At 35.7% G+C, this 22,822-nt stretch overlaps 1 protein-coding gene across 1 annotated transcript; it reads right to left on the bottom strand.

The window, feature by feature from the left end:
* Positions 1-16,470: 16,470 nt before the first annotated feature.
* Positions 16,471-17,677, bottom strand: LOC101743598 (uncharacterized). The gene is made up of 2 exons (XM_004927512.5): positions 17,259-17,677; positions 16,471-16,984 (listed from the first exon to the last, which is right to left on the bottom strand). The coding sequence occupies exons 1-2, from the start codon at positions 17,305-17,307 to the stop codon at positions 16,590-16,592; spliced, it is 444 nt and encodes a 147-aa protein (XP_004927569.1). The 5' UTR covers positions 17,308-17,677; the 3' UTR covers positions 16,471-16,589.
* Positions 17,678-22,822: the final 5,145 nt, after the last annotated feature.

Raw genomic sequence — 22,822 nt, 5'->3', positions numbered from 1 at the left:
AACTTTCAATTGACGGTTAGACGGCTGTTCGACCTTTCAATCTGGAACACGCGACTGCTTTGCCGTAGACAGGATATCGGTCAGTAACCATATGATCACTCAACACTGCCTAACACCAGCGTGGTTACCACTTTCTGGATTTACCGTTCCGACACACCCTGTATAGTGAACCGAGGAAAGTCTTTGTATAACGGAAACTCCTTCGGCACTAAAAACTACATTAATGTAAGCTACAGAACATAAAACCTTCCTCGGTTCCGCACAAATTACAAAGACACTAATGACTTTAGTTTCATCGTGAAACAACTTAGTGACTACGTTTTTACGAGGTTATTTTATCTAACATCTACTCTATTACACTAATGCTAAGAGATATTAGATTTTTACTCGCGGACTTAGTTGAAGCTCTCTTACTGTTCTAATATTTATCTTTTAGTGTAGGAAGACGATAAAACTTACCAGTGGTATCTCACTGGTGGTAGGACTTCTTGTGAGTCCGCAAGGGTAGGTACCACCGCCCCGCCTATTTCTGCCGTGAAGCAGTAACGCGTTTCGGTTTGAAGGCTGGGGCTGCCGTTGTACTGGAAAACTGAGACCTTAGAGCTTATATATCAACAGGGGTGGCCAATTTACGTTAAAGATGTCTATGGGCTCCACTAACCACTTAACACCAAGCTGCGAGCTTTCAAACAGAGATATCCCTTCCAACTAAAAAGGACCAGGCTATAGATAAATCGACTTAAAAATGGACGCATTTCAAAATACGCTAGTATTACGCTATTTTGTAGCGTTTTTTTTTGCATGGATGGAAGAGCACACGGGCGACGTGGTGTTAAGTGGTTAGCGAAGCTCTTAAACATCAACAACGTAAATGCCGCCACCTAGCTTTAAGCACGTGTTCTAACCGAAACGCATTACTGCTTCACTTCAGAAATAGGCAATATGATAATAATATGATCATCAACAAACATACAAACTCGTAGACGTACTATGAATACCATAATAAAATAAGCCTATATTATTGTATTTCTAAGTTCTACATTACAAAAAATCAGGGTATGTTTTAGTTAGTGTCTTTGAGGTTCAGTAACCTTTCAAAACTAGATTATCAATTGATTATGAATTTCACAACTAAATTACGAAAAAAATTACTTAAAAAAAAACAAAATTGCTTAGATGGGTGGACGAGCTCACAGCCCACCTGGTGTTAAGTGGTTACTAGGGCCCATAGACATTTACAACGTAAATGCGCCACCCACCTTGAGATATAAGTTCTAAAGTCTCAGTATAGTTACAATGGCTGCCCCACCCTTCAAACCGAAACGCATTAACTGCTTCACGGCAGAAATAGGCAGGGTGATGGTACCTACCGGCACGGACTCACAAGAGGTCCTACCATCAGTAATAAAAAAAGAGCGTAAGAGAAAAAGAACGTAGAGTGAATACATTTTATTGACTCTAGCATGAAGTCTCTAGTCTCTAGTCTCTAGAAGTCGTCGTGGCCTAACGGATAAGACGTCCGGTGTATTCGTGTTGAAGCGATGCACCGGTGTTCGAATCCCGCAGGCGGGTACCAATTTTTCTAATGAAATACGTACTCAACAAATGTTCACGATTGACTTCCACGGTGAAGGAATAATATCGTGTAATAAAAATGAAACCCGCAAAATTATAATTTGCGTAATTACTGGTGGTAGGACCTCTTGTGAGTCCGCACGGGTAGGTACCACCGTCCCGCCTATTTCTGCCGTGAAGCAGTAATGCGTTTCGGTTTGAAGGGTGGGGCAGCCGTTGTGACTATACTGAGACCTTAGAACTATATTTCAAGGTGTGTGGCGCATTTACGTTGTAGATGTCTATGGGCTCCAGTAACCACTTAACATCAGGTGGGCTTTGAGCTCGTCCACCCAGCTGAGCAATAAAAAAAAAAAAAAAAGATCGATTAAATCAATAATTTTCTATAATCTAAGCTTTATATACATCCACAAATGATTACATTAGCCTCAACGCTGACACCTTGAGAAAGCTTGGAGTTCCACCCATCGCCTTTAAAAATTTATTATCCTATTTCGTAAAAAATCTGAACAATTTCCCGAAGTCCCGATAGAGAGTCGTCAGTATCGACGTACAGATTTATTAGGGCAATATGTCCATAATATTGAATCTTACAAGTCGATTAGGGGGCGTAAACGTTTGGAAAAAGTCTTTTTTTTTTCATAGAATGTACCGATAAAATGATAATTTACCAACATGATTATTATTAAAAGTAAACGTGCAATTTATATGCAAATGCTTGCCTTATTTCTTTAAAGATCTTGAATAACTTTGCAACGAATTATTTTTTACTATTAAATTCTTCTAGTATAACGTCTTGTGCCAGTATGGGCAACGGGTAGGTACCAGCACCCTACCTATATCTGCCGTGAAGCAATAATTAAGATCAAGTAAGCCGTGGACTCGTCAACCCATCTGAGCCATTTAATAAAAATAAAATAATGACTTCGCTAATTGGAAACACAAGATCGAAGTCCCAAGCTATTCTCCGAGCTACATTTTCAGCAGCAGTGAAAAACTATAAGGCAGGAAAAATTTACAGGCAACAACCTCAATCGTTTTTCTTGTTTCAAGACGATACCGCTTTAACAGTGCCGTAGATTCCTTTGCTGGTTTATGCTAGAAAAGCGTTGGAGTCGAATCACGATAAAATTTTCGGGCATGACTAAAGTACGATCATTAATGGAGAACTCGAACAGAACGGACGTAGACTGAAAATAAATTGATTTTTACATTGGTCTTCGTTTTAGTAAATATAGTTATACGAAGTATTGCGCACCCGCAACGAAACGCGAAAAATACTTTGAGACGCTATTCGGTCTGTCCGGAAATGTCTCTACGATTATTATTATGGGCTTATTAAAATTTCTAAATAGTATGTTCTTAGCCTGCTCTTCTCAAATATCATTACTCAATTGAATCAAAGTTTAGTATATAGCTCTTGTCACTTAAGAGATTTTTATAATTTAGATGATGATTTTAACAAATGGGCGAACTTCAAATAATTTTTAGGGTTGTTACAGCGAAGCGTGTCCGGTTTTCGCTGGGCATAATAATAAAATAAAAAATCCCACAATTCGCAAAACCTACAATAAAACAAGCCCCTTGTCAAGAGCACGCGTTACGTCACTTATAATTCGTGGGAGAGCAACGTTAAATAATGTTTATTTCATTTTTTTACTGCCTGAAATGTATCGTAGCTAGGGATGAGTAGGGATGAATAAATTCGACGCTTGTCATCCACTTGTCAATTTAATATTCAACAGAATGAATTTTTGAATACAAAATTTCAAATTTATTTTAAATACATTTTCATATATTCGGTCTGATCGTTTGTAACTAGAAAAATTGCACACCTACGTACAATTCACAAAGTCGGTCTAATGTCCTGACTAGTATCAAAATAATAAAAAAATAATGAAATTAAGTGCTAGTTCAGTTTGCTGCTATTTAAGCATGCTTTTTAATTTATAAACTTCATATTTGCTAATTTAATTTTAAAAGTCTTTTTATTTTTCTTCGACAGAGGGCTTCGTAATTTTAGTGGTATTCAAATTAAGATATCTTTGGGATGCAGTAACTATTTAATATCAAATTAGCAACAAAATTGTTCACCCATATAGAGCAATATGAATTTTAGAATTTTATCAATACTTTAATGTTAGCGTTCCCGTTTACTAAATAATTTCAATAGATGTTTCTCAACTCCTTCGGAAATAAACATACCACTTCTGAATGTAACTCTCAAATCTCTTTATACATTTTAATAAAATAGGAGCAAGATTTAAAATTTCACGTAAAGCCTCGTTCCTTTCACGTCATCCAAAGCTAAATGGAACCATCCATATGCTAATAAAGCTCATCAAAGCATCATTGTTCGCTTAGACGTATTTTTAAATAGTTAACGTGAAAAATGTGAAAGTTTTCAATAGTTCGTTAGAGTTCTGTATTCAGTGACTTTTCAGTATTTACATGGAAAAAATAATGACCGACCTCGTTAATGCTGTATTGTTGGTAGCAAAAATGTATTTTTGACTTTTGCAGTTTTTAAGATTATACATATTTATTATATAGTGTTAGTTAGTTAGTTATTAAGCTATTGCAAAGTGGTCGTGGCGCCGACGACCGCCAGTCCGGCGTCCCGAGGGGGAGGGTGATGGGAGAGATGTGCTCCGCACTAAACACTTCACTTTCCCCCCTTTGCCTTTTCATGAGTTCTGTCTCATGTGAGGTTTGGACGTTGGTTGTTGAGCGACAGGAGGTTTTAGTCGGTTCGACTCCGACATGCTCCGCCCGCCGTCCCCAGTGGAGGGCGGAAGTCCGGCGATTTCCTCCTGACCAAAAAAAAAAAAAAAAAGCTATTGCAAAGCTTTTATCGCGGGCTTTGAGTGCGGCGACCGAATCAAGAAATTCCCTAACGAAAATAAAACCTAACACCTCCACTCCGCCTACCATGTAGCTCACGTTCAACACATTCACACGTTGCGCTTGCGTAGTGTTTGTGAATAAGCGCGCGGCGTGACGTCATACTGCATGCGCATCATCAAAAGGTTGCTCAACTCTCTCTCGCGCGCTCTAGCTTATGAGTGTGAAGAGGACAGCTAACGTTTTGCTTTTGTTAATGTTTATAAATATAGCGTGGTCTTAATTTATTATTGTTTAAATATTAAATTATTATTGTCTAATTATAATTGCATAAGTTGATAAAAAATGTTATGCAATAGCTTTACCGCAGCAGTCCCCGAGTGCCACATGTGTTTTTATGTAGTGGCGTTTCCGAGGCATAAAAAAATGTTGAAACCTGACTCGCGCTAAGAAGTATTTTAAGAAATTGGTTTTTATATATGTGGGAAAATCTTAACAGCCTGCGAGATACGAATACCGACTCAGTTGCATCGCTCGATACGAATGCACCGGGCGGCTTATCCTTTAGGCCACGACAAGTTCAGACATGTCAGGCTATTATCTCAATTTTGTTGTTACATTTTTTTTATTGCTTAGATAGGTAGACGAGCTCACAGCCCACCTTGTGTTAAGTGGTTACTGCAGCCCAGAGACATCTACAACGTAAATGCGCCACCCACCTTGAGATATAAGTTCTAAGGTCTCACTAAGGTTACAACGGCTGCCCCATCCTTCAAACCGAAACGCATTACTGCTTCACGGCAGAAATAGGAGGGGCGGTGGTACCTACCCGTGCGGATTCACGTGAGGTTCTACCACCAGTAATTACGCAAATTATAATTTAGCGGGTTTGATATTTATTACACGACGTTATTCCTTCACCGTGAAAGTCAATCTTGAACATTTCTTAAGTACATATCTCATTAGAAAAATTGGTACCCACCAGCGGGATTCGATCGCTAGATACGAATGCACCGGACTTCTTATCCTTTAGGCCAAGACGACTTATCATATAGAGCAGGAGCTCCCAAACTTATTTTGTCTACTACCCACTTTGAGAATAAATTATTTTTTAGCGCCCCCATTTTTTCACCTACTTAAAAACCGCTATAGCAAGAGCTCAGTCGGTGTCTAAAGTCCTCCAATATAAAATTACAAATCTCCAAGCCAAGCCTCTCCTCTTCACAATGCCCCCTTTTTTTCTGGGTTTCTTACCGCCCCCCTGTAGGCCTGCAGCGCCCTCAAGGGGGCGTTAACGCCCACTTTGGGAAAAGCTGATATAGAGAATATAGAGAACTCACCAGAGATTCTCCAAACGCGAGTATCTATGCGGACTAACACTGCCACATATATTATGGATTTTTGTTTCAATCGCTAGTGCGAGCTTCTATATACTGTGGCACTAAAAGTAAGTTGTTATATTAGTGCTTTTAACCACACATTTGTTTTACGTATCGTAAATCTCGTGCTCGAGAGGTTTGTGGTGCGACCCGGGACGGATATATGCTGGCCCCTAAAACCCAGATATGTACACATTTTCTACAGGATTATACTAAGATCAAATACTTGGAGTTAATTGTTTTGAGGGGATTATAAGGGCATGACGTGAACAGCTCAGTGTTATGGGTATTTGTGTACGGAGCTTAATGTAATCTTGAAGATTTGAGTTAACGGTAATTTTCTGTGGGACCTGATTCGTGGAATTACGGACAATCTTGATGAATCTAAATTCAAAACAAATAAGATTTTTACTTGATCCATCGCAATGAGAAGTTTCTCTTCGCTCAATATTTTGTGGTTAACGGAATCCATAGAGCCCATTGTAAATGCCATCATGAAGTCAAAGCTTCAATAATAATGACCAAATATTCCAGACTTTAAAACGAAACGGAATCTGCTTCGCGACAGTAATATTTAAGTTTATGATACCTACTAGTGTGGACTAACTAATTTAAATTTTGTCTTTGACTATGCAGCAAATAAAACAGTCTAAAACGTATTATGAATTAATAGTCTAGTCAACAAGTTCAAAAACGTGTTAAATAGACATAAAGCTCCTAAAAATATGTACGATAGCTCATTGGATGCGGAATGATGTCTACAAAAATGTTTTTAAGGGCTTATTAGCACATAAAAAATTGCGATTGTTATAAACAAAATAAGATTTTAAAAAAAAGGAATTTGGTTTTTCCTTAATAATTTCTAAAATAATGATATTTAAGGAATTTTGAATAAAGATCCTGAAAGAGGAGGAAATTTCCAATAAAAAAGTCCCAACTCCCGGAATTCTATCTCTATTATTTATATAAAAAAAATTACGCTGAAAATAGCGCTCCGCGAGGTCGTTACGGCATAGACGCGCCGTCTAAAAAGCCGGTATATCACCTAAAATTTTTTTTTTATAGTATTAAATAACAATTTAAAAATTTGAATAAATTATGGTGTAATCTAAACACTTGAACGAAAAAAACCTAGGTGAAAAAAAAATTTTACGTCGATTTTTCAAAAATTTACACCATTGTTAATTAACTAACTTTTTTCCAATCTCTGTTTTTATAAATTACGGTATAAAAGTTTCAATAATTCATCTATAAATTTTTCCCTTCGTGAAGCTCTTATCATTTAAGTACTTAATAAAGTAATGCAAAAAAAAATTTTTAATCTTTATTATTTTGATAATTATAATTTTTTTTAATTAACAAAAAAATAAATTTCTAAAAAATGTTATGAAAAATAGTTTTTTTCCGTAATATCTTAATATTGCTGTTTTTGCATCTACCATAGGTATTAATTAACATTTTAAAAAAAAAATTACGCTATTTGTTAAGAAATTGTTTATAAACAAATACACTATTTTGGGACTTTTAAAAAAAAAATTTTACCGTCTTATTGTATAAGTGAAATAAAGATTTTTTTTTAAAAAAAAATTCTTAAATAAATCTTTTAATTGTTTAAAATCGTTTTTTTCATATTTCAATTGTTTAAATAATTAGTTAAGAAATTATTTTTTTCTTAAAAATCATCATTGACTCTTTTCAGCGGATTAACAAAGAAATACATTTTTTTATAAATAATTTCATTGTTTACTAACTTAACAATTTGTTATAAAAAATTAATATTAATCTTTTTATTTTTTTTCGAAAACTACAAAAAATTACAAAAACAACCATACATAACAAAATATAGAAAAAAAAATTGTGTTTTTTACAGCATTTTTAGATATTATATGATAATGAAATTACAGCCGTTACATAATTTGTCAAGCTATAAATTGTTATAACTTTTAAACTATAAGAGATACGGTAAAGGACACTCAGGTCATTTTTATAAAGGATTTATTTATCTTTAAAATAAATTCAAAATCGGTCCTGTAACTATTGTTTATCAGTTATAAGCATTTGTTTATAAAAATTTAAGATTTTTTTGATATTTTTTGAAATTTCATAGCTTATAATTTGTTGAATAATATAGATACAGCTACGGACTCAAAAACTTTTTTGATCTATGATAAAATATCTTTCTAATTACGTATAAATCATAGAAATATATAATTTTGTTTAAATAATATACTAGTTTTAATTTATACTTACCTCATTTACATTCTGCTATCGATCAGTTTTCATTTATTTATCAAATGCTTATAACAACTGATAAACAATAGTTACAGGATCGATTTTGAATTTATTTTAAAGATAAATAAATCCTTTATAAAAATGATCTGAGTGTCCTTTACCGTATCTCTTATAGTTTAAAAGTTGTAACAATTTATAACTTGACAAATTATGCAACGGCTGTAATTTCATTATCATATAATATCTAAAAATGCTGTAAAAAATACAAATTTTTTTTTTCTATATTTTGTTATGTATGGTTGTTTTTGTAATTTTTTGTAGTTTTCGAAAAAAAATATAACGATTAATATTAATTTTTTATAACAAATTGTTAAGTTAATAAACAATGAAATTATTTATAAAAAAATGTATTTCTTTGTTAATCCGCTGAAAAGAGTAAATGATGATTTTTAAGAAAAAAATAATTTCTTAACTAATTATTTAAACAATTGAAATAACGATTTTAAACAATTAAAACATTTATTTAAGAAATATTTTTTTTAAAAAAAATCTTTATTTCACCTATACAATAAGACGGTAAATTTTTTTTTTAAAAAGTCCCAAAATTGTGTATTTGTTTATAAACAATTTCTTAACAAATAGCGTAATTTTTTTTTTAAATGTTAATTAATACCTATGGTAGATGCAAAAACAGCAATATTAAGATATTACGGAAAAAAACTATTTTTCATAACATTTTTTAGAAATTTATTTTTTTGTTAATTAAAAAAAATTATAATTATCAAAATAATACGAATTAAAAAATTTTTTTTGCATTACTTTATTAAGTACTTAAATGATAAGAGCTCCACGAAGGGAAAAATTTATAGATGAATTATTGAAACTTTTATACCGTAATTTATAAAAACAGAGATTGGAAGTTAGTTAATTAACAATGGTATAAATTTTTGAAAAATCGACGTAAAATTTTTTTTTCACCTAGGTTTTTTTCGTTCAAGTGTTTAGATTACACCATAATTTATTCAAATTTTTAAATTGTTATTTAATACTATAAAAAAAAATTTTTAGGTGATATACCGGCTTTTTAGACGGCGCGCCTATGCCGTAACGACCTCGCGGAGCGCTATTTTCAGCGTTAATTTTTGTTATAAATAATAGAGATAGAATTCCGGGAGTTGGGACTTTTTTATTGGAAATTTCCTCCTCTTTCAGGATCTTTATTCAAAATTCCTTAGATATCATTATTTTAGAAATTATTAAGGAAAAACCAAATTCCTTTTTTTTTAAATCTTATTTTGTTTATAACAAACGCAATTTTTTATGTGCTAATAAGCCCTTAAAAAACATTTTTGTAGACATCATTCCGCATCCAATGAGCTATCGTACATATTTTTAGGAGCTTTATGTCTATTTAACACGTTTTTGAACTTGTTGACTAGACTATAAGTACGGACTACTCCGTATGCTATTAAGCCAATTTATAAGCAAATTTTATAAGATGCGTCTATTTATATGTACAATACAAATAAAAGATCTCGCTTGTTATACAAAGTGTTAAAAAAAGACAGCTTTATAATAATATTATCTATTTCTAGTAAACCTAGTCGTCAGCTGCAGCGATGCTTCCACTTACTTCACAAAAATAGCTCGGTGCAAGTCAATGACGACACCTACAAAGATGCTTTTAAAGAAGAATCTCGGGTTTCATATTTTTAAATTTGATTAACGTGACTATGTCTTAACCTATGTAAGTGTACTGTTCGCTCACGAGGCCCGCATGCCTATAAACTCTCTCCAGATCATTCGATTCTGTTTCTACGTATAGAATATAGCCTATAGAGAGTGATAATAAGCACGCAGACAAAGAGCAAACCCACAACCTTTGGCGCAACAGTCAGGGCCTAACCTAAATCAAAAGAATAAAACATGTTACATTTTCACAAGAAAAGAGTTGCTTGTATGGTCTACAAATTACCAGTAGATAGTTTAGTACGCAAAATCATGATCACACGTATTTATTACAATATGATAATACGTACATCTTACCCCACGATGCCCGAGTATTGTAATTTCGTCTGTTCAGCCATTTTTGTGTATGAAACACACGAACTTTCTGTATTACAAATAATATTACTATATAGATTTCCTTATGAAAAACTAGATTGAACAGACCTTCTGTATCGCTCACATCATCTCGCTTGGTTTTCATGAGTTAGATCATTATAATCCGGATATAAAACGTCCGGCGTTAGTTTCAACGGACAGCCTTAACAATACAAAACCCCCTCATGGCAGTTCCTGGACAATGCCGCCGGAAAACATAATTCGAGTTAAGTTGTTCTTTGTAAAAATAATTGGTTTAACTTGAAAATAAATGGGCGGTCAACTTGGGTTCAATAGATTGTTTTCCATTGTGTTTTCTCCTATCTATTCATATATATTAGCTCACAGGCTAACCTAAAAGAATTTGCTAACACTAGCCATAGCAAGGGCAGTGCTTCGCAGAATCTACCACTGAACTAGAATCGCGACTAAGTGACAAGATTCAACGAGAAACTCAGTGGATTTTTTATGTAACTACACATGCCCCGATTTAAAGGCTTCGTCAAACAGAACGCGTACTTAGCGCGCGTCAGAACGCTAAACTGACGGCGCGCTATGACGCCGAGATGTGTTGTACTACTGTGGTAACGTACTGTCAAACAGAGCGCCAGCGTTATAAGTACGCAACGCTCTGTCGCGGCGTTAGGGCTGTTTGACAGTATATTATTACCATAGTAGTAAACGTATCTCGGCGTCATAGCGCGCCATCAGTTTAACGCTCTGACGCGCGCTAAGTATGCGTTCTGTTTGACGAAGCCTTAACAGGTGACGATAGAAGAAAAATCGCTTTAAGCCTTTTTTTTATAACATCAAAAACTCAAAGCTTCTTCTATGGACTCAACTCACGTAGACGAAAAGACGGATAAAAATAGAAAGTGAAAAGATTTTGTTCGTAAGCTTAGACTTCACATCTTTCATCTTTTAATACTGTTGTTCTAAGACATTCTGGTGTTCCAGCCTCATTTGAAGTGAATCATGTTAGACTCTAACAGAATAAGAGTGAAATAATTTTCTCGTACAATGAAATTTACATTCTGTCGGACTCTTTGCTCAGTAAAATAATAGTGCTCGTATTATTAACAGCTGGTACATTCATAAATTGAAATCATACCGGACAGTTCAATTTAGTTTAGAGTTTATGACCCAATGGGTGAAGATGTTCCAAATTTGAGCTCAATATAAAATATTCATCATAATCGGTTGCTCTTGGCGGAGCAATCGTGGTTATGTGGAATCCTTGTTTATTAAAGCCTTGACAGTTGCTATCCATAGTTTGGGAACTAAGGCTTGGCGCACGCACGCATAAAGTGGGGTTTTGATAAGGTCTTTCACTTGATCTGTACAGCACATGGGATTACCATTAACTCTACCCTGAACAACACAATATTAGATACAGTAATTACTATAATAAATTAGGTACTTTATAAATTATGCGCTGTAGAAGTCTTGCAATCTAGATTTTATAACATAAAAATTACCTTACAAAAGCGAAGCTGAGCTCAGAAGCAGCAGTGTTTTACTAAAAATAATTTATGCTTAGATTAAATTTGAATACATGAATAATTAAAAGCACTATGAAACTAAACTAGGGAAAATAGCAACTTATTAATGTCTTGCAGTCGAACCAAACATATTTACTGCTTTCTTGTGTTATAACGCTAAAAAGCGAATTATATTAAAAAATGATCTCAATAATAAAAACTAAACTAAATACTAACTAAATATAACTAAACAGACCGTTATGACTGTCGGTACTTGAACCATTGTACCATGGTTCACTTGTGGACTAAATAATATTAGTAATAATAATGGTTGGTTCGAAGTAGGTATCAGCGGAATGGAATATTTGAAATGTATTCCACTGATAGCTACTTTTAATAAGTGTATATTTTTTATTTGATTGGTTTTGTTAATGTTAAGTATATTTCAATGATACTATGTACACATATGGACTTATTGTTGTCTGAAATAAAATAAATCATTCATTCATTCATTTAAATAATATCATTAAAATTAAAATTCACAGCGCTGTACTTTTAAACAATACAATTCACAGTGCAATGCTTTTTTAAGCAGAGCAATAAAGTTATTTGCATCTCCGTCTGAAGTTCCGAAACTTAGTACTTCAAACTGAGAAAATTAAAATACAACTTCTCACTTAATCGTGTCAAACTTTCGTTCATATTGTAGAGAAGTATTACAGTAGAGCTACTGCAAAGAAGGAATGAAAGCGCAGTCTATGCGATGATCAACAAAGAAAGCCTTTAAAAACTTTTACTGGTGGTAGGACGTCTTGTGAGTCCACGCGGGTAGGTACCATCACGCTGCCTATTTCTGCCGTGAAGCAGTAATGCGTTTCGGTTTGAAGGGTGGGGCAGCCGTTGTGACTATACTGAGACCTTAGAATTTATATCTCAAGGTGGGTGGCGCATTTACGTTGCAGATGTCTATGGGCTCCAGTAATCACTTAACACCAGGTGGGCTGTGAGTTCGTCCACCCATTTAAGTAATCAAAAAAAAATGTGTGTGTGCAAGTCACACACAGTACAAGTGAAACTTATAAAAAATAAGAAATCGCAAGGGTCAACCACTCCGCAGTGCAATGGAGCAGCCTCTCCCTGGGGGAACCGCATGAATGATCACGGTATCCCTACGTCAGAAAAGAATGACTTAGCAAGAGAAATACGAGAACGTCTATCAACTGTGTAACACCTCGTCACCGCGATTCAGAAATTGATGAATTTATGTGCAGTGACATCTGTTGATAACAAACTAAATAGAAATAAAAGTACCTCAGGGCGCTCCGAGAGCCACGACAGCGTGCACGGACCTTAAAAACACACTAAACTAGTCAGGGACGCGAGACCGTATGAAGCGCTTCGTGATTTGTGGGCGCCGCTCGGAGCCGCTTCGACAAGCCAATCGCGGCACACTTATTTTTCTTTTTCGTTACATTTCGTTTCATCGAGTTTGAAATCACAACGATTATTAAGAAGTTTCACTTCAAAAATAAAAACATTTCCGTCCGAGGAATTCGGATACTGAACGGAACTGAAACATGAACTTCAAGAATTCCAATACCCCTGTAAGTTCGAAGGGCTAAGTCTCACGAATAGCGGTGCCGTGACAAACGAGTTATCCTACGCAGCTGACCATTGCGCGGCGCGGTAGCTGGTAACTTCGAGGAGTCGATTTGTTATTGAACTCCACAGAAATATGACAAATCGTATCGTATGCAGAGCTTTTTGTTTTACTTGCGATGTATGCACGCGAATCTGCAAAATGGCTTGAACAAATCTGAATTCAATTTTCGGATATGAACTGCTAAATGCATAAGCTTGAGCTGGCACTAAATTTTTATCTTTGTTTAAATTCGATTCTTTGAAAACACATAACAAAGTTTTCAATTTTGAATTCTATATAGTAAATGGCTCGTTTAAAACCGACGAGTAAATTAACTGATCCATCTGGCGTTAAGTGGTTTTTGGAGTCATTTCACAACGATAATACCGTGACCCACCTTGAGACATGAGGTCGAAGTTTCTGTTGTATTATATAACGGCTGTCCTACCTTTCAAAGTGATGTTCATCACTACTGGAACGAAATAGCCAGTGCTACTTGCCCGCGGAGACTTATTACGTCATTCCAGTAAGTGGGTTACCTACCTGTTAGGTATATGTACATACTTGTCATTAAAATTAAAGTAAGAACCTGTTAGTTCCTTAGTAATAGTGAAGTCCTTTAAAATATTTATGATACTAAAACATTTATTCTCTACAGAACATTCTTAATTCCAAAGCACTTTGCCTCTGTCTGTCTTCATCAGTTGAATAAAAATAAAATAGCTTTGAATAAGCGGATCGGAAAGGTTTCCATTTTGTAGCAATTCTGCTAATTCGGGGTATTTTTCTGGTAAACCTTTTTTTAAATCTTATGCACACAATTATTTTTTTTAGGATTGAAGGATTACTGGTATCCCGGAGGCCTTTCTAATTTCACCAAGACAGGTGGGCGAGCAAAGGCTCAGATATTCAAGTTTGGTACTAAGAAGAATATGTGGCTACCAGATTTCTCTTCTTCTTCATGGCTACTTTTTTGGTAGAGTGGTCCTGACCGTTTTATGCTTAGTGATCAGCTTTACAACCCAGCCCCACTCCTCCCTTCCGGTTGCGTGTCTGGTGGTTAAGTGCAAGAGGTAGTTTGTCGTGGGACTGATCGGGCCCCAGTCCTCCCTGAAGTATTTTTTGTGGCGTCGGCGAAGCTCATACAAGGTTCCAGCGCCTAGGAGGTACGCGTGATATATGGGAATCGGTGGCCGAAGTTGTAAAAGATCCACTTCTTAAAAACTCCCCTACACTCTCGCCAGACGCCTGATGTCTGCCTGAGGCAGAACCCGGACAAAGTATAAAATATTCTACAATCAACACCACAAACGTGCAGCTCTCCTCAAGGACGCCCAGCCATTGGCATCCTTGAGCCGATAACCGACGACTCGACGGCGTCCACCGCGGGAGGTCACTCGTAAGCCGCCTCAGACTACCACTGGCATCCCGAAATACACCGCTGAACCAACACTAACCTGCCGGGTTGAAAAGCGGTAGAAAGTCAACCGATAGTTCTTCCTCAGCAGCTCCGTAGAACTGTTTTTTTTTATTGCTTAGATGGGTGGACGAACTCACAGCCCACCTGGTGTTAAGTGGTTACTGGAGCCCATAGACATCCACAACCTAAATGCGCCACCCACCTTGAGATATAAGTTCTAAGGTCTCAAGTATAGTTACAGCGGCTGCCCCACCCTTCAAACCGAAACGCATTACTGCTTCACGGCAGAAATAGGTAGGGCCGTGGTACCTACCCGTGCGGACTCCCAAGAGTTCTACCATCAGTGATTATGCAAATTATAATTTTTGTGGGTTTGATTTTTATTACACGATGTTATTCCTTCACCGTGGAAGTCAATCGTGAACATTTGTTAAGTACGTATTTTATTAGAAAAATTGGTACCCGTCTGCGGGATTCGAACACCGGTGTATCGCTGAACACGAATGCACCGGACGTCTTATCCGTTAGGCCAAATTCAAATTCAAATTCAAAATATTACTGCTATTATCCATATAAATTCATCGTAAATTAAATTTTATGTTTACAAGCACAAACAACTTTGGTTGAGCTAACTTCGGTTATTCCAATCGAGTTACATTCACTGGCACGTGACAGTTGCTAAGTGCTAAGCGCAAGGAGAATACGCTAAACTGCGAGTTAACGGGGTTAGTTAACTTGACACCGCCGTCTTGTGCACTGCGACGACTCTCGCATTCGCCTCGGGAGTTCAATCCTTAGCTTAGACATCTACTAAATTCAAGAAATGGTGAATATATTCTGGAATCGTACGTAGCAAGTTCTAATTACGTGAAATATTCCTATATTTTGGTATGGCGGTATTGATAATTATTGAATTAAATTTGATTTGGATCTCCTAAAGGAGTCGATGAAAATATCATAAGATCTATGTGGTCGTTCCAAAATATGACATTATCATTTAACAAGAACGATTTAAACAAACATTTTTTTTACTGGTGGACCTCTTGTGAGTCCGCGCTGGTAGGTACCACTACCCTGGTTATTTCTGCTGTGAAGCAGTAATGCGTTTCGGTCTGAAGGTTAGGGCAGCCGTTGTAACTATACTGAGATCTTAGAACTTTTATCTCAAGGTGGGTGGCACACTTACGTTGTGATTTCTATAGGCTCCAGAATCCACTTAACACCAGGTGGGCTGTGAGCTCGTCCACCCGTCTAAGCAATAAAAAAAAAACAAAAAAGTCTATTAAAATTATTTTTAAACAAAGCATCCGACTGATCTTGTGAATTCGTTATGTGAATACGTTATTATTAGAATTTCCACAACACAATCAAAACTAGAACAGTACTTATGGATTGTGTCATCTAACCATTCGGATACAAATATTTTGAAAAAACAATGATGAGGATCCCTTTCCTTTCGGGGTCTACAATATCCAACAGCACTGTGCCTTAAAATATTCGTGCGAGAGACGAATTTCGTATAAATCGAAGCTATTTCCATGATGTCTAGAAGCATCTACTGACTCCCTTGAGTTACGAATTCGGTCTCTGTACGATCCTCGGGGAATCCGTTCATCAAAGGTGTATTTAAAGCTGTATGAAATATTAGTGAGCCGACGTATTCTAGATTAAGTGAAGTATTAAGTCAGCATACTTATTCAGGCTTAAATAGAATGAGCATCTCGTTTGATCATGATATCTTACGTAGGAAACGTAACATAAATTATATTAATTTTGCAAAAAAAAACTCACTCGTTATTTTTCACGTTCAATATTATTCAATATTAATCATTAAGCACTTTCATTAATTCACATTATGAACAATATTTCTCACAGGATAAAAGGAGGCACCTTATTAAAAAAATTCCATTAGCTTAGGCCTTTTCAGATTCTTCGACGATCTGAGAATTCCTAGGCTTAATCTCCTGGAGAGTCAAATGGAATCTCTGCCTCGTGAGCGACCGGCTGTTATCAGCCACATGTGTGACCAATGACCTGAGCTCATAGGTTCCGCTCAAAGATACAGCAGCTCCACGGAAACCAATCGCACAGCTGGTGAAGGGTTGAACTGCTTCCAGGAAGAATATATTACCGGCAGGCAAATTGTTGTTAGGGAAAGCTTCGTACATTACACGGTTAGGGAATATGACATGGCACGATACCAAAGTGTCCAAGAAGGACTTGGGGATGGACAAGGATTTTCCGATGAGGTCATTTGTTAAAAAATTAAAGGATATGTCTGGTATGGTGATCTCTGTTACGGCCGAAGCTGAAAGAAAAAAAAACGATTGAAATAAGAATGATATGAATGATCGTGATATTCGTGAATTGATTCAGCATTAAAAATAATACATACTAGTATATTTGAAAAACGTTTGCAAATTTGATTTCAGTATCAAAAGAAATATTACTGAAAGTAACTTTTTCACCTTAAACAAATTCAAGGAAATGAACAAACGTTAAAAATTCCTTATTGACAGGTAATAATTACTTTTCTCTTTACAAATACCAAAAATAATGCAGTCAATAAAAAATGTCTTTACCTTGAGCAATAGCCGCTGCAAGAGCAAACAAATACAAGAATTTGGCCATTTCTATAGGAATTATTCGAAAATGACCGCTAACTAATTTGTGCGATATCTTTTATAATTTTCCTTTTATTGATAATGTAACCAGATTTTTATCACTACTAATCAGTTTATACTGTAACAAGTGTAGACGCATTATTTCCGTAATTAATGTGAATTTTTCACGTAAACGGCGAAACAATTCTTGAGCATCGGTATAATATTTTTAAACAATGCTTCTTTTGAGACAATAATTTTCAAAGATCGTTGGGTTGATGAATAAAATAAAATGCTAAGCTATGTCCACTTTTAGGATATCTGTAGGAAATAGAATTAGGTATTAATACCAATTAGGTATTAATCGCACTTATAGATATAGATGATAAAGTTTGTTTAAAAAACTGGTAATCTTTTAATTATACAACACAGATTGATTTTGTCTTATCATTTAAAAAATAAATAAAAAATTAAAATCAAAGCATGCACTAATAAGATAATACAGAGCTTATATTATATTTATAAATATCATTATCTACGTTCTAACAATATTATATTTCTACGTATTTATGAAAATCCTAAGATGACAAAATGTTCGTGTCATAAAATTTGGTAATTCCAAATCTTAGCTCATTTGACATAAAGTGCAAAATAACTTGATATTCGTACTGAAGGACCAATAGATGGTGAAACTATATGTCCTGTATATATCCTATACAGTAACAGTACTAGAAATCTGCAGTAAGGCTGACTGCCCATTCTTCGGTAAGTTCCTTAGTGCATTTTACGACACCCAAGTGAAGAGGTGGTCTTTTAAGTACCAGACCTAACAAAACTAAGCCCTTAGATCAACAGATTTCTCGGTCAGAGCCATGCAGAGCAACTGAGGCCGCATATATCAAAAACTTTAGAAGCAGAAATGAATGAATGAAAGATACTTATAGCCAGCATTGGGTAAGTCAAGGTTAAATAAGACGTCATCGAATAATGACGTCACACTATGTCAAAAAGTTCAGGGCAACCCACATTCAATATACGTATAACATCAAAGACAAAGACATTATCTTTGCATAGCTTAATCAAGCCGCCACACTGGCGTGTCATTATAGATTGCACGATAAACCTAATCTAAGATTTTATCGGCTCTACGTGACTGATAATAGATTAATATCGCTCTCATAAAAACTTATTACATCGCGACGGCTCATAGATTCAAACTGTCTACTATATCACATTTCATTGCTATATCACATTTCATTCATTCAGTTTCACGAAATATTAAATTACTGAAACCATGAATGTTTTCTTTTTGATTTCCTTCTAAGACAGACGGAATGTGATCAGTCATCGCCTTGTCTAATGAGAATTAGTCATACTAGGTTCCCAACCACTTCGTACTCACCTCCAGCCTCGTTTAGAGAAGTAAATGACATAGCGCTCTAAAAATACTGTGGAGGGGAGTTCATTATAGAGCTGGATAGTACATTTTTTTTATTGCCTTTTTAGATAGACGAGCATACGGTTCAGCTTATGGTGAGTGGTTGCCGCCTCTCATGGACTTCAGCAATACCAATGCAGAGCCAAGCAGCAGCCTTCTGTTTAATTCTCTCAACAAGCCTCGTTTGAAGAGCGTTACGTAACGTTACGTAGGAGAATATTATATTTCGCTTAGTTATTTTTACTAGCCCAGTTTCATTCTTCGGGAGCGACACTTTAGATTCTGTGTAGCAGGAAATTAAGTAAGACCCTATATGAATCCTTACACAATACGGCTCAAAATCAACTGCAAACTTTATTAGCCTATTATCATCGATCGATTCGATGTAATCAATCTCGCAAATAATGCGGTACATCACAAAATCGTTCTCGTTTCGAATCATGATACAATAAAGTATACGGGCAATCATAGGCTGCGGCCAGTAACGGTCGATTGGGCGAGCCAATACATACATAGTTAATTTTTTTAGAAGGCGCACTCTTTTTTGCTAAATTTTCTTCTAAGGCAATGTTTGTACAGGTTTAAAGAATTACGATTTTTTCCAAACTCGATTATGTTGGTATAAATTCACGATCGTAAAGTATTTGTAATGAATACCGATCATACCTTTCTATGATTTTCGCCGAATGTTAATGACATATATAAATATTCTTTGGTATAACTTAAAACAGTACTAGGTCTTATCTAAACCTATCTTCAATATGCCAGAAAACTTTACTTAAATGCCAATAACAATTATAAAATTTCATAGTTGTATGTCTACAACTCTAAATATTCTTAAACATAGCTTTTGTATCTATGTATGGATTCTTCACAGAATGATTTGCTGTGAGTATACAAAATTTCGAGTTAATCCGACGTTTTGAAGGGGGTCAAAATCATGTTCAAAGATTCCGTTACATATTAACATACAAACGTCTGAAGCTAATAAAGGCGTATTAATTAAATAGATTAGGTAATATATCTTGGAAGGCGATGCTCGACTTCTGCGAGTGCACCATCTCGCAGAAGGAGGCGCCGCCGTCAATCGGGGATCAGGGAGACGAATCTCGCCCAAGCCCTGGCCCTCTAAGTGTTTCGGATCCCCTTCAAATGTCAATCTGGGGACCGGCAAAGGGAGCCCAAGAAGACGACATGCAAACTGCTCTGCACGCGTTTTACGCAAGAGCATCCGGGTGATGTAAGGCCAGCTCACTTTCCCCTCTTTGCCTTTTCATGGTTTCTGTCTCATGCGAGGTTCGGACGCGGGTTGTTGAGTGACAGGAGGTTTTAGTCAGTTCGACTCCGACATGCCCCGCCCTCCATTCCCAGGGGAGGGCGGAAGTCCGGCGATTTCCTCCTGACCAAAAAAAAAAGGTAATATATCTTCATACCTTCTCTATAGTTTTATTTGTGGCCCTGTGATTGTCAGACCGCGAAACCGCTGGTGATCAAATTAAAAGCTTATGGGGCGCCGTTACGGTGGAAAATAAAAATTAATCGAATGGGATCTTTCAGCTGCTTTGTGATGCGAAACACAAACTGTTAACAGAGGTCTCGACGTAAACAAGGTTCTATTATGTTATTACGATATTTTTACGTATGGTAGGGATATATCATTAGCTGACATGGATAGTGGAATCAGTTGATATAATTTTTACATGAACCAACTCTGACATGTCGGTTTCAAAGGTGAAATAATTCAAGAATAAAATTGCGACTCATATCTACCGGCCTTATCTTTTGGTGTGCGTAAAGTTTCACTTTGCAAAATTTCTGCGCTCCAATGATCATTTAAAACTTGGTTAGCCGCGAGTTTGTCTGCCTATCTAGTTCTAGACCAACAATCACAAAAGATAGAAAGATGTTCTTTTTTTTTATCGCATCCCAATAGAATGCAACGTTGCAGTTGTGAATTTATAGTATTTGTTGTTGTTGTTTACTTTGGGAACCATTCGTCTTGTATTCTTTTAGTCGAACGATCGTTTATATTACTTTAAGAATAGGCAACCGGGCACAAATAACAAAACAAACTAAGAAGTATACGGCAACTTAAGTAGATTAAAACGATTGTTCAATCACTACGCTTTGTGTTTTGATTGCCGAAATGAGATGTAATATTTCTTTTGTTTTTCTTTATGACAAACTAGCGACCCGCCCTCGCTTCGCTTCGGAAACATTAAAACACACATCATCAGGGACAATGTCAAAGAATTTTTCAAATCGGTCCAGTAGTTTTGGAGCCTATTCGAAACAAACAAACAAACAAATCTTTCCTCTTTATAATATTAGTATAGAAGTATAGACTAAATACATGATTTAAAAGGTGGCTAATGATTGTATCTATGAAATGTGATTTGTTTGTCGTTAAACTTCGCCACAAATGACGTCACATTTAAAAGTTGCTTTGCGCAGACACCAGCCCGCAGTTAATCCAGAGGTTTGGTCATTCCCATTGGGAAGCAATAATGTTAGGAGCATATCTAAGCTGTATATTGCTATAGACTCTTTTAAAACCTTGAACTACAGCGCTCGGGAAATACTGTAGAGACGATTTCATTCTAGAGAAGCATTGTACGTAATACGATCTCTTGTAACGCACTCGGAAGAAAGTCACTGTGTATTTTTGTATTTCTGTATCTGTTTATTTTTCATTCAATCACGACTTTGGCGACTTTTTTATAAATTTTCAAATATCTAATTATTAGTATATAACATTTTTTTACACAAAACCGTTTTATTATTTGTCCCGAGCGTGGACATATATTATATTAAATTATATACGAATGTCATGACTTATAGCTCTTGAACATATCACTGTAAATGTCACGCTCGTCACACGGTAGAGTTGGAAAAAAATTCAAAGGAAATAGCAGTGATTTGTATTTCATTTTCCCATGAATCCCTGCTGTTACGGTTTCTGGGTAATAAACAAAGAAAGAGAGAAACTATCGATTCAACATTCTATCTCAACTAAACAACTTGGATCCCGGGTGCTCAATTTAAGGCGAAGTATACTCGTTACGAGTACATAAGTTTGTTTCGTTGGCAAAAATAAAAATCGTTGGCAAGCCTCCGTAAATACTCCAGAGCGTACTAACTGCTAAACTTTAGCAGTTTCAAGAAAAACGACCCGCAACACTTGGTAAATGTCGATCGGTGTATTGTACTTTATTAACGTGCATAAATCACCTATGAACACACATTTTTATCGCAACGACTTTAGAGACTACTTATAGAAAAATTTAAAGTTAATATTTTGTTTTTCGTTGTAACTATCATCGCTAGTCGATATAAGAAAAATAAAGTCGATATAGGTATATATGTAGTGGAATCGAGTTAAGGGTATTTAGAAATGGAGGCTGGCAACACTACGCAAAATGTCAATGTCAGTTAATTTTCAGAGGGATTTACAAGAATGTCATTTTATGATTTGACCTCACTTTTGAACTGAAGACCGAGCGGTAGGGACGCGCTGCCAATGTCGGTCGGGCCTCGCCACGTTCCACTACAGGGCCCTGAAACTGTGATACTATAAGACAAATATTTTTTTGTATGAAAACTAGCGACATCTTGTAACGGATGTCCCTAAGCTTATATGTTATTAAAGTTAAGGCGTTTAATTATTGTATTACTTAACACAGAAAATAAAAAAAATAATAAATACTAAAAGTATTTATTTGTTATTGACAAATTGATTAAATTTTATCAAAACATGGTTACAAAAAATTTACAAAATTCTTCATTAAAAATAAAATATAGAATAGGTAATATGTTACTGGCATCTACAGGAGCAATGAGAAACTAATCGAAGCCAAGCCATCTAGTGGCCGACGCCCGTAAACATTTTTGTTGTGTGCTTGAATTGCTTATCTATAACTAATTTATGTATATTATCTATGTTCCACTAGTAATCTGTTTCCATCCGATTGATGCGTATTGATTTCGATTTAATTATTAGATTAATTGTTCGAAATACACGCGAAGAGTAAATACTGATAAACATTTCCTTGATTAATGACAATAGACAGCGCCTTGCGCGCTAATGAAAACCCACACTAAGGGC

This window comes from Bombyx mori, chromosome 23, assembly GCF_030269925.1.
Source record: "Bombyx mori chromosome 23, ASM3026992v2".
In the NCBI taxonomy this organism is placed as follows: Eukaryota; Metazoa; Arthropoda; class Insecta; order Lepidoptera; family Bombycidae; genus Bombyx; species Bombyx mori.
Note: the sequence above shows the minus strand (reverse complement) of the source record. Positions and strands in the feature narration are given on the sequence as shown.

What these genes read in the sequence shown, in the direction of transcription:
- LOC101743598 (XM_004927512.5), bottom strand. Translation starts at nt 17,307, where the DNA reads ATGGCCAAATTCTTGTATTTGTTTGCTCTTGCAGCGGCTATTGCTCAA. An exon ending in TGCAGCGGCTATTGCTCAAG is followed by an intron (nt 16,985 to 17,258) that starts GTAAAGACATTT and finishes TTTTTCTTTCAG; the next exon opens with CTTCGGCCGTAACAGAGATC.